The sequence below is a fragment of the Oncorhynchus tshawytscha genome, unplaced genomic scaffold (assembly GCF_018296145.1).
Source record: "Oncorhynchus tshawytscha isolate Ot180627B unplaced genomic scaffold, Otsh_v2.0 Un_scaffold_2590_pilon_pilon, whole genome shotgun sequence".
NCBI classification, from domain to species: Eukaryota; Metazoa; Chordata; class Actinopteri; order Salmoniformes; family Salmonidae; genus Oncorhynchus; species Oncorhynchus tshawytscha.
The window spans coordinates 466,101-479,102 of NW_024609800.1; the positions used below are offsets into that span (position 1 = coordinate 466,101).

The 13,002-nt window shown below is 44.9% G+C and overlaps 1 protein-coding gene across 3 annotated transcripts in view; it reads left to right on the top strand.

The window, feature by feature from the left end:
- prkar1b (protein kinase, cAMP-dependent, regulatory, type I, beta) overlaps nucleotides 1-7,517 on the top strand; it is a 207,807-nt gene extending 200,290 nt beyond the window's left edge. For all 3 annotated transcript variants that reach the window (XM_042318321.1, XM_042318320.1, XM_042318322.1), the window contains 2 exons: nucleotides 5,245-5,326; nucleotides 5,922-7,517. In XM_042318321.1, the coding sequence (XP_042174255.1) occupies nucleotides 5,245-5,326; nucleotides 5,922-6,094 (255 nt within the window). In that variant the 3' untranslated portion in view covers nucleotides 6,095-7,517. The remainder of the gene's footprint in view (nucleotides 1-5,244; nucleotides 5,327-5,921) is intronic.
- Nucleotides 7,518-13,002: the final 5,485 nt, after the last annotated feature.

Consider the following 13,002-nt stretch of genomic DNA (forward strand, 5'->3'; position numbering starts at 1 on the left):
ACTTCTACAGTGGACTAGAGGTTTTCTCATGTCTCAGGTATTCAGGTTGGGGTGGACCAGTCAAGACCTCTACAGTGGACTAGAGGTCTTCTCATGTCTCAGGTATTCAGGTTGGGGTGGACCAGTCAAGACCTCTACAGTGGACTAGAGGTCTTCTCATGTCTCAGGTATTCAGGTTGGGGTGGACCAGTCAAGACCTCTACAGTGGACTAGAGGTCTTCTCATGTCTCAGGTATTCAGGTTGGTGTGGACCAGTCAAGACCTCTACAGTGGACTATAGGTCTTCTCATGTGTCCGGTACTCAGGTTGGGGTGGACCAGTCAAGACCTCTACAGTGGACTAGAGGTCTTCTCATGTCTCAGGTATTCAGGTTGAGATGGACCAGTCAAGACCTCTACAGTGGACTAGAGGTCTTCTCATGTCTCAGGTATTCAGGTTGAGGTGGACCAGTCAAGACCTCTACAGTGGACTACAGGTCTTCTCTTCAGGTATTCAGGTTGGGGTGGACCAGTCAAGACCTCTACAATGGACTAGAGGTCTTCTCATGTCTCAGGTATTCCGGTTGGGGTGGACCAATCAAGACCTCTACAGTGGACTAGAGGTCTTCTCAGGTATTCAGGTTGGGGTGGACCAATCAAGACCTCTACAGTGGACTAGAGGTCTTCTCAGGTCTCAGGTATTCAGGTTGCGGTGGCCCAATCAAGACTTCTACAGTGGACTAGAGGTCTTCTCAGGTCTCAGGTATTCAGGTTGCGGTGGACCAATCAAGACCTCTACAGTGGACTAGAGGTCTTCTCGGGTCGCAGGTATTCAGGTTGAGGTGGACCAGTCAAGACTTCTACAGTGGACTAGAGGTCTTCTCAAGTCTCAGGTATTCAGGTTGCGGTGGCCCAATCAAGACCTCTACAGTGGACTAGAGGTCTTCTCAGGTATTCAGGTTGCGGTGGCCCAATCAAGACTTCTACAGTGGACTAGAGGTCTTCTCGGGTCTCAGGTATTCAGGTTGCGGTGGACCAGTCAAGACTTCTACAGTGGACTAGAGGTCTTCTCAAGTCTCAGGTATTCAGGTTGCGGTGGCCCAATCAAGACCTCTACAGTGGACTAGAGGTCTTCTCAGGTATTCAGGTTGCGGTGGCCCAATCAAGACTTCTACAGTGGACTAGAGGTCTTCTCGGGTCTCAGGTATTCAGGTTGCGGTGGACCAGTCAAGACCTCTACAGTGGACTATGACGATAGTGTAAAAGGACTAAAGCACTGAGCTGCTATTCTCAGCTAGCTAGCAGTTAGGCCCCACAATGTAAATGTTAATTCAGGACATTAAACACACAGACCCCTACTGTAATATTCATGCCCTTATAGGAACTTGAACTTGAGGAGGAAGTACAGACTAATGCCCTGTCACACACAGAATGCAGTCGTGAAGCCACACATACAGTACATTCCCTCGTATCAACATTAGGTTCGAGTCATTAAAACTTTGTGAATAGGGAATTTTTACTAGGATGAAATGTCAGGAATTGTGAAAAACTGAGTTTAAATGTATTTGGCTATGGTGTATGTAAACTTCCCACTTCAACTATATGTGCTTGCAAATACAGCTACAGTTGAAGTCAGAAGTTTACACACACCTTAGCCAAATACATTTAAACTCAGTTTTTCACAATTCCTGACATTTAAACCTAGTAAAACTTCCCTGTCTTAGGTCAGTTCGGATCACCACTTTATTTTAAGAATGTGAAATGTCAGAATAATAGTAGAGATAATTATTTATTTCAGCTTTTATTTGATTTCTTTCATCACATTCCCAGAAGTTCACATACACCCAATTAGTATTTGGTAGCATTGCCTTTAAACTTGGGTCAAACGTTTTGGGTAGCCTTCTACAAGATTCCCACAATAAGTTGGGTGAATTTTGGCCCATTCCTCCTGACAGAGCTGGTGTAACTGAGTCAGGTTTGTAGGACTCCTTGCTCGCACACATGTATTCAGTTCTGGGCACACATTTTCTATAGGATTGAGGTCAGGGCTTTGTGATGGCCACTCCAATACCTTGACCTTGTTGTCCTTTGGAAGCATGCTTGTGGTCATTGTCCATTTGGAAGACCCATTTGCGACCAAGCTTTAACTTCCTGATTGATGTCTTGAGATGTTGCTTCATTATATCCACATTTTCCTGCCTCATGATGCCGTCTATTTTGTGAAGCGCACCAGTAACTCCTGCAGCAAAACACCCCCACAACATGATGCTGCCACCCCTGTGCTTAATGGTTGGGATGGTGTTCTTCGGTTTGCAAGCCTCCCCCTTTTTCCTCCAAACATAGCGATGGTCAATATGGCCAAACAGTTCTATTTTTGTTTCATAGACCAGAGGACATTTCTCCAAAAAGTACAATCTTTGTCCCCATGTGCAGTTGCAAACCGTAGTCTGGCTTTTTTATGGCGGTTTTAGAGCAGTGGCCTCTTCCTTGCTGAGCGGCCTTTCAGGTTATGTCAATATAGGACTTGTTTTACTGTGGATATTGATACTTTTGTACCTGTTTCCTCCAGCATCTACACAAGGTTCTTTGCTGTTGTTCTGGGATTGATTTGCACTTTTCGCACCAAAGTACGTTCATCTCTAGGAGACAGAACGCGTCTCCTTCCTGAGCGGTATGACGGCTGCGTGGTCCCATGGTGTTTATACTTGCGTACTATCGTTTGTACAGATGAACGTGGTACCTTCAGGCGTTTGGAAATTGCTCCCAATGATGAACCAGACTTGTGGAGGTCTACAATTATTTTTCTGAGGTCTTGGCTCATTTCTTTTGATTTTCCCATGTCAAGCAAAGAGGCACTGAGTTTGAAGGTAGGCCTTGAAATATGGCCACAGGAAAACCTCCAATTGACTCAAATGACGTCAATTAGCCTATCAGAAGCTTCTAAAGCCATGACATTTTCTGGAATTTTCCAAGCTGTGAATTAAAAGTCAAATAATCTGTCTGTAAACAGTTGTTGTAAAAATGACTTGTGTCATGCTCAAAGTAGATGTCCTAACCGTCTTGCCAAAACTATAGTGTATGTGAACTTCTGGGACTTCAAGAAATTTGTGGAGTGGTTGAAAAACGAGTTTCAATGACTCCAACCTAAGTGTATGTAAACTTCTGACTTCAACTGTACATACACATGTACACGCATGGCAATATGCATACTCAGTGTATATTCAGTAGGCCTCTTCTTATATATGATCTTAGCAAGCACGCACTCGCTCATACACAGTTGCACACACACACACACACACACACACTCAAACCGTTTATCAACAGCTGTGAGAGTTGACGTTAACCTTTCTTTGGGCTGCTGTACGGATTGCTTGATAAATCATTCAACTATTTCTTCTCTATTGTGCTATTTGGGAGTGACGCCCGACACACACACACACACACACACACACACACACACACATACACACACACACTTGCCTCTGGTCGGTCACAGAGTTCAGTCAGGCTGTCCAGCAGACATCAGCTGTTTGTGGAGGACTCCTCTCCTTCTTTTCCTGGGAATGTGTGTGTGTGCGTGTGTGAGACTTGCGTGTTTGTGTGCATGTAATTGCTCTGTCTTGGGTTGTGTGCCAGCAGCTTGGGACTACAGTGATGGAAAGCTCTTGGATAGTGTGTTTGCTTGTGTGTTGTGTGTGTGTGTGTGTGTGTGTGTGTGTGTGTGTGTGTGTGTGTGTGTGTGTGTGTGTGTGTGTGTGTGTGTGTGTGTGTGTGTGTGTGTGTGTGTGTGTGTGTGTGTGTGTGTGTGTGTGTGTGTGTGTGTGTGTGTGTGTGTGTGTGTGTGTGTGTGTGTGTGTGTGTGTGCTTCGGTGCGTGCATTCATTTGTGTGGTGTGCACACGTTTCCATGCTCTCAGTAATGACTGTGAGAGTAAATGAATGGTGATGTAAAGGGCATTGTAGACTCAGACCAGTGGAATCAGCAACAACTGGTTTAGTTTAGGAACACTTCTCTCTCCAAGAGTCAGGGAAATGAACATCAACCAAGTCTAAGTATGTTTCTAAGTATGTTTCTCTGTCTGACTTTGTGTTTGTGTGTGTCTGTACAATCTATCTTCTGTCTCTCTTTCTGTCTGTCTGTATCTTTATTTTTCTTTCTGATGCTTTGTCAGTTGGTCTGTCTTTTTGTCTCTCTGGTCAGTTGGTCTGTCTCTCTGGTCAGTCGGTCTGTCTTTCTGTCTCTCTGGTCAGTTGGTCTGTCTCTCTGGTCAGTCGGTCTGTCTTTCTGTCTCTCTGGTCAGGTGGTCTGTCTCTCTGGTCAGTCGGTCTGTCTTTCTGTCTCTCTGGTCAGTTGGTCTGTCTCTCTGGTCAGTTGGTCTGTCTCTCTGGTCAGTCGGTCTGTCTTTCTGTCTCTCTGGTCAGTTGGTCTGTCTCTCTGGTCAGTTGTCAATTGGTCTGTCTCTCTGGTCAGTTGTCAGTTGGTCTGTCTCTCTGGTCAGTTGTCAGTTGGTCTGTCACTCTGGTCAGTTGTCAGTTGGTCTGTCTCTCTGGTCAGTTGTCAGTTGGTCTGTCTCTCTGGCCAGTTGGTCTGTCTCTCTGGCCAGTTGGTCTGTCTCTCTGGTCAGTTGGTCTGTCTCTCTGGTCAGTTGTCAGTTGGTCTGTCTCTCTGGTCAGTTGGTCTGTCTCTCTGGCCAGTTGGTCTGTCTCTCTGGTCAGTTGGTCTGTCTCTGGTCAGTTGGTGTGTATGTTGGTGTATCTGTGCCTGTGTGTCCATGTGTCTGTATGTCTGTCAGCAGTTGTCCCACATCAGAGTGGTCTAAATCCTGTACACCTGCAGGTTTGTAAAGGAAAGAATGTCTCTCTCAGGCTAATCCCACTGATGATTTTGCAAAATAATGCCTCTTTTCTCTTTTCGTCATCCCTCCTCTCTCCCTTCCCCTTTTCATCCTTCTGCTGTCTGTTCCCCTTTTCATCCTTCTGCTGTCTGTTCCCCTTTTCATCCTTCTGCTGTCTGTTCCCCTTTTCATCCTTCTGCTGTCTGTTCCCCTTTTCATCCTTCTGCTGTCTGTTCCCCTTTTCATCCTTCTGCTGTCTGTCTCTCTCTTTCTTTATTCCCCTCTCTCTGTCTCTTTTCCTCCCTCTTCTCTCTTTCATGAGGTCCGTACATGGGGTCTGCAGAATGCTTTGTGCATAAATTAGATTTTAAATTCTCTCTCTCTCTCTCTCTCTCTCCTTCCCCCCCTCTCTCTCTCTCTCTCTCTCTCTAGGGTACAGCCTCTGTTCTCCAGCGTAGATCTGACAATGAGGAGTACGTCGAGGTTGGTCGTCTGGGGCCATCCGACTACTTTGGTGAGTGGATAACGTTACACACACATTCTTAGGCGAATGCTACATTACGGACCCTGTTCAACACACACCAATAACTGATAGGAACCTGTTCAACACACACCAATAACTGTTAGGAACCTGTTCAACACACACCAATAACTGTTAGGAACCTGTTCAACACACACCAGGAACTGTTAGGAACCTGTTCAACACACACCAGGAACTGTTAGGAACCTGTTCAACACACACCAGGAACTGTTAGGAACCTGTTCAACACACACCAATAACTGTTAGGAACCTGTTCAACACACACCAGGAACTGTTAGGAACCTGTTCAACACACACCAGGAACTGTTAGGAACCTGTTCAACACACACCAGGAACTGTTAGGAACCTGTTCAACACACACCAGGAACTGATAGGAACCTGTTCAACACACACCAGGAACTGTTAGGAACCTGTTCGACACACATCAGGATCTGAATAAAACACAAGGACCTGAAAGGACACAACCTTATAGGGACCCCAACATTATATGTCATCATCATCATAAGTAATGACCCTCATGAAAGTCAACAGAATGACCCCTGACCTCTGACTCCACCTTGTCCTCCAGGTGAGATCGCCCTGCTGCTGAACAGGCCGCGGGCGGCCACAGTGGTGGCCCGGGGACCCCTGAAGTGTGTGAAGCTGGACCGGCCCCGCTTCGAACGGGTCCTGGGGCCCTGCTCGGAGATCCTAAAGAGGAACATCCAGAGATACAACAGCTTCATCTCTCTCACCGTGTGAGGGCCACCGGGGCCAAATGGGGAGGGAAAGGTGCGGATGGGTGGGGAAGGGGGGTTCCGGTGACAGGGCTTCTTCCTGCCTTTTTTTCATTTGGCTCTGTTCTTCTAATTCTGATCTTCTTCTTCTCCTTCACTTTGACCTGTAATGTCTCTGTAGCTTTATTTAAATGAACAATGAAACATGTGGGATGAATGTGGCGAGGACGGACAGATAGTGTGGATGTACTTTAAATGGCTCATATGTTACAGGGGTCATATATGTTTACTGAATATGATACATGCTTGGAGAATGCAATGAATGGAGGTAGATTGCACTTGTATGTATTTTATGAGGAAAACTATAACAGGGGAGGGGTGGGGTAATTCAGGAAGGGAAGTCATGAATTCAGGAAGTGATGTCATGTTTACGTACAGCGATGGAGGAAGTTGGGTGTCTTTGCGCGCTGGTTGTAGTTTTTTGCCTTTTCGCTTTAGGGTCCTGGTCGTTGGTCCGTGGTTGCCATTTCTACGTCAAATCAACCCACTACCTGATGACACAGGCCTTTGTTACCTAAAAACTAGAGGTAGACGTAAAAACAACTTTTATTCTTGTCTGTTTCATTGATCTTAATGCTTTTTAACTGTGCTTGTGTTGCTGGTACGAATGACGATGGGGTGTTTGTTAGAAGTTATATTTTGAATAGGGGTTTTATTGATGGATGCTGCAAATGTGCCATGTGAAGGAGTGTGGCTTTTATTTTGTAAAGATACCTCCATTCTGATGTTTTATCTGAATCTGAATCTGTAAATTGTTCCAAAGGCGCAATAGTGTTTGTTAGGTTAACACACACACACACACACTCTCTCAAACACATAACACACAGACACGGTCACACACTAACAGACACACACATGCACATGTACACACACATACACAAACATACACGTTCTGACATACACTCATACAGGTGGATATACACACACACACACACACACACACACACACACACACACACACACACAAACCCACTCACACACACACACTCTCTCAGGACTATAAATTCATAATACAAATGTCTTACACTGGATGCTTTTTCAGCTGATTTTGGTCTGTGTTAAATTGATTGGTGAGATCATTTTCCATCACTTTACAGTTCTTAGCTTTTGGTGAATACAGCAGTTTGTTTAAATTGTTTTGATGATGTTGATTTAAATGTTATTATAAATGTTTAAACCAGAGAAATAGACAAAGTTATGTTACTCTCTTTCTAAGTCATTGGAGATTGTGATCTCTATCTCGATTCAAAGTTGCACAATAATTGACCAATGGCAGATGATGTCCAATGGAGCTGACCTATAGAACAGCATCTTTCTGTATTCCACACTCTCATTGGTTCTCATCATATTATTCCATCCTTTTCAGCAAATAAATACAAGCTTCTGAACTCCACTGGTTTCTTTCTTTGTGTTTGCCATATATTTAACTGTGCTGTTTCACTCAACCTAGAAACACTTTACAGACTGTATGTTTTACATCAGTTATCTTGTTGTTTTTAGTCCCACTGGTTTCACTGGTTCTAGGTTTCACTGGTTCTAGGTTTCACTGGTTCTTGGTTTCACTGGTTCTTGGTTTCACTGGTTCTAGGTTTCACTGGTTCTTGGTTTCACTGGTTCTAGGTTTCACTGGTTCTTGGTTTCACTGGTTCTAGGTTTCACTGGTTCTAGGTTTCACTGGTTCTTGGTTTCACTGGTTCTAGGTTTCACTGGTTCTTGGTTTTACTGGTTCTAGGTTTCACTGGTTCTTGGTTTTACTGGTTCTTGGTTTCACTCGTTCTTGGTTTCACTGGTTCTTGGTTTCACTGGTTCTAGGTTTCACTGGTTCTAGGTTTCACTGGTTCTTGGTTTCACTGGTTCTAGGTTTCACTGGTTCTTGGTTTCACTGGTTCTAGGTTTCACTGGTTCTTGGTTTTACTGGTTCTTGGTTTCACTCGTTCTTGGTTTCACTGGTTCTTGGTTTCACTGGTTCTAGGTTTCACTGGTTCTAGGTTTCACTGGTTCTTGGTTTCACTGGTTCTAGGTTTCACTGGTTCTTGGTTTTACTGGTTCTAGGTTTCACTGGTTCTTGGTTTTACTGGTTCTAGGTTTCACTGGTTCTTGGTTTTACTGGTTCTTGGTTTCACTGGTTCTTGGTTTCACTGGTTCTTGGTTTCACTGGTTCTAGGTTTCACTGGTTCTAGGTTTCACTGGTTCTTGGTTTCACTGGTTCTAGGTTTCACTGGTTCTTGGTTTCACTGGTTCTAGGTTTCACTGGTTCTAGGTTTCACTGGTTCTAGGTTTCACTGGTTCTTGGTTTCACTGGTTCTAGGTTTCACTGGTTCTTGGTTATACTGGTTCTAGGTTTCACTGGTTCTTGGTTTTACTGGTTCTTGGTTTCACTGGTTCTTGGTTTCACTGGTTCTTGGTTTCACTGGTTCTTGGTTTCACTGGTTCTAGGTTTCACTGGTTCTAGGTTTCACTGGTTCTTGGTTTCACTGGTTCTAGGTTTCACTGGTTCTTGGTTTCACTGGTTCTAGGTTTCACTGGTTCTTGGTTTTACTGGTTCTTGGTTTCACTGGTTCTTGGTTTCACTGGTTCTAGGTTTCACTGGTTCTAGGTTTCACTGGTTCTAGGTTTCACTGGTTCTTGGTTTTACTGGAAATAGTTTTTCTGTCGCTCTTCCATTAATTGTTTGTTCTCTACTGGTGTTTCAATGAAATATAGATCATAGTCGGTCTCACATTCCTTCCCATCTCTTACCCTGTCGGCATGTCCTGCATCCTCATTTCTTGATTAGGTCTTGTTCTCTTTTGCTTTTTATGGTTCTCACTCCGCTCTCTCCATCCCTCTTTTTCTTTCTCCCTCTCTTACCCCTCCTACTCCTCCACCTCTTCCCCTCATTCTCCTACCCACCTACCCTTCCTCTCTCTCCTCCACCTCGTCCCCTCATTCTCCTACCCACCTACCCTTCCTCTCTCTCCTCCCCCTCTTCCCCTCATTCTCCTACCCACCTACCCTTCCTCTCTCTCCTCCCCCTCTTCCCCTCATTCTCCTACCCACCTACCCTTCCTCTCTCTCCTCCACCTCTTCCCCTCATTCTCCTACCCACCTACCCTTCCTCTCTCTCCTCCACCTCTTCCCCTCATTCTCCTACCCACCTACCCTTCCTCTCTCTCCTCCACCTCTTCCCCTCATTCTCCTACCCACCTACCCTTCCTCTCTCTCCTCCACCTCTTCCCCTCATTCTCCTACCCACCTACCCTTCCTCTCTCTCCTCCACCTCTTCCCCTCATTCTCCTACCCACCTACCCTTCCTCTCTCACCTCCACTCTCTAAGCTAGGTGTCAGTCATCCGTCAGTGTATAGCGGGACGTAAGGATTCCTCACAGCTAGTTTCCACTCTGCTGTGTGGAGTAAAGCTGAAGCCTTGACACATTCCTCCCCATCTTAAAGCCTGCTAAATCAACTGAGGAATGTGGCCTGCACTGAACCAACACCGTTTAGCCCCCCTCACACACAACCACCTGCATGTATGTGAGTGTGCACACAGACACGTTGATAGACACACACATTCATACACACAAACGCATGCTTCCAGACACACACATTCACACCATAAACACACCCACATTCATTTAAATACACACACACTCACCCACACACTCACGCACACACACACACACACACCCACCCTGTCTTAGCTGCATACAAAGACACAGAAACACACACACCCTGTCCTGCATACACACAGGCACACCACAGCAATCCCAGTGATTATCAGAGGCTCCTGTCAGAACAGCCAGGTTGTGTTTATGTCCCAACATCACCACACTCTCCTCCAGGCCCCAGAGCAACACACAGTACATCTCTACAGTTCACATTATTTATCCTCTCCTTTCTCCTCTTCCTTCCCTTTTTGTTTCCAGTTTTCTGATTCACACTTTATTTCTAGTCGTCCACGTAATTCTTTCTCCCTCGTTCCCCTGCCTTGTCACCTCTCACAGTAGCAGAGACGGATGACGAGGTCAGTAGAGGGTCATGTTATAGAGACACAACTCACAAACACAAATCAAGCAAATAATACAGTGTTTCAATGCAAGTACTGTATGTATGGTGTTGAAGCACAGAATCATTCAGGCCCTGATGAATTCCTCATTATGTACGTTCTTCCTTCAAACAGGTAGTCTAATGTTTCACCGTCACCTTCAACATCTCTTCAAACAGGTAGTCTAACGTTTCACCTTCAACATCTCTTCAAACAGGTAGTCTAACGTTTCACCTTCAACATCTCTTCAAACAGGTAGTCTAACGTTTCACCTTCAACATCTCTTCAAACAGGTAGTCTAACGTTTCACCTTCAACATCTCTTCAAACAGGTAGTCTAACGTTTCACCTTCAACATCTCTTCAAACAGGTAGTCTAACGTTTCACCTTCAACATCTCTTCAAACAGGTAGTCTAACGTTTCACCTTCAACATCTCTTCAAACAGGTAGTCTAACGTTTCACCTTCAACATCTCTTCAAACAGGTAGTCTAACGTTTCACCTTCAACATCTCTTCAAACAGGTAGTCTAACGTTTCACCGTCACCTTCAACATCTCTTCAAACAGGTACTCTACCGTTTCACCGTCACCTTCAACATCTCTTCAAACAGGTAGTCTAACGTTTCACCTTCAACATCTCTTCAAACAGGTAGTCTAACGTTTCACCTTCAACATCTCTTCAAACAGGTAGTCTAACGTTTCACCTTCAACATCTCTTCAAACAGGTAGTCTAACGTTTCACCTTCAACATCTCTTCAAACAGGTAGTCTAACGTTTCACCTTCAACATCTCTTCAAACAGGTAGTCTAACGTTTCACCTTCAACATCTCTTCAAACAGGTAGTCTAACGTTTCACCGTCACCTTCAACATCTCTTCAAACAGGTAGTCTAATGTTTCACCTTCAACATCTCTTCAAACAGGTAGTCTAACGTTTCACCTTCAACATCTCTTCAAACAGGTAGTCTAACGTTTCACCTTCAAATCTCTTCAAACAGGTAGTCTAACGTTTCACCTTCAACATCTCTTCAAACAGGTAGTCTAACGTTTCACCGTCACCTTCAACATCTCTTCAAACAGGTAACCGTTTCACCTTCAACATCTCTTCAAACAGGTAGTCTAACGTTTCACCTTCAACATCTCTTCAAACAGGTAGTCTAACGTTTCACCTTCAACATCTCTTCAAACAGGTAGTCTAACGTTTCACCTTCAACATCTCTTCAAACAGGTAGTCTAACGTTTCACCGTCACCTTCAACATCTCTTCAAACAGGTACTCTACCGTTTCACCGTCACCTTCAACATCTCTTCAAACAGGTAGTCTAACGTTTCACCTTCAACATCTCTTCAAACAGGTAGTCTAACGTTTCACCTTCAACATCTCTTCAAACAGGTAGTCTAACGTTTCACCTTCAACATCTCTTCAAACAGGTAGTCTAACGTTTCACCTTCAACATCTCTTCAAACAGGTAGTCTAACGTTTCACCTTCACCTTCAACATCTCTTCAAACAGGTAGTCTAACGTTTCACCTTCACCTTCAACATCTCTTCAAACAGGTAGTCTAACGTTTCACCGTTACCTTCAACATCTCTTCAAACAGGTAGTCTAACGTTTCACCTTCAACATCTCTTCAAACAGGTAGTCTAAAATTTCACCTTCAACATCTCTTCAAACAGGTAGTCTAACGTTTCACCTTCAACATCTTCCACAGACCGGTGGACACAGCTCAACACTCCAACCCAGAGTGGTTATCTAACCAGTGATGAGCTGTGTCTGACCTGTGTCTTGGTCTATGTAGTCCACAGCACCTGATCTGGCTTCCACCCTGGAACTCTGTGAGTGGGCCTGACCTTCATAAAGGCTGAAGTTGGCACTGCTATCAGGGTGCTATGACGAAGCATAACCTGCTTGGAACCCTCTGGCTGTGGGCCAGGGTGTAATCAGAGCTGTATTCATAAAGTGTCTCAAGGTAGGAGTGCTGATCTGGTATCAGGTCCCCCCTGCCCAAATAATCGTATCATTATATTATCTAAACTGTAAAACTAATCCTAGATCATATTCCGAGACTTGTGTGAATACGGGCCCAGGACACATGCATGCACACACACACACGAACACACACACTATACATTCTCTCTCTCGCTCTCTCTCACTCTCTCAGTATCACACACACCACTGGAATATACTGTACAGGGTGACCAAGTCCATTGCCTGAGACATATAGTGCATTCCTCCATATAGCAGTCATCCATCTACACATACCCAGGCCAGGACAGCAGCAGTTCATACCCAGCCAAAGCTCCCCATCCTTGGGATGATGAGAACCACAGCCCCCTACAACACATCCATCCAGGACAATTGTCTCATTGAATGAATGGTAAGTGCATTGTGTACAGGAAATGGATTATGGCTTTGATTATATAGACATACATATAGCTTTAACACAGGTATCATTAGACAGTTCTGGGAACGTTACATTTGACATGGAGGAATGAGTGAAAGACATGAACCAGTTTCCCCTGATTCTTGTGGGAATGAGAGCGCTGTAAGGAGAACCCAGGCCCTCTTGTGAAAGTGTGTTTTGTTTTCCATGTTGTTTAACAGCCAAGGCAAGTGTGTGTTATGATGTACATCTAGGGAACACAGCCGGAGCCCGTTGAGGTGGGCTGTGCTGTCCCTGCTCCTCCCCTCCTCAATCGCTCCCGTTTAGCATGAGAAAGAACTCTCCCGGGACGAGAGAAGAGAGAAATGGGGATTTGAATCATTAAACATTCCTGCCAGATTGCCACCCCCAACCGATGACCACCCTCCCTCTCTGGCAGAACAACTCTCTCTGTCTCTCTCTCTCACTTT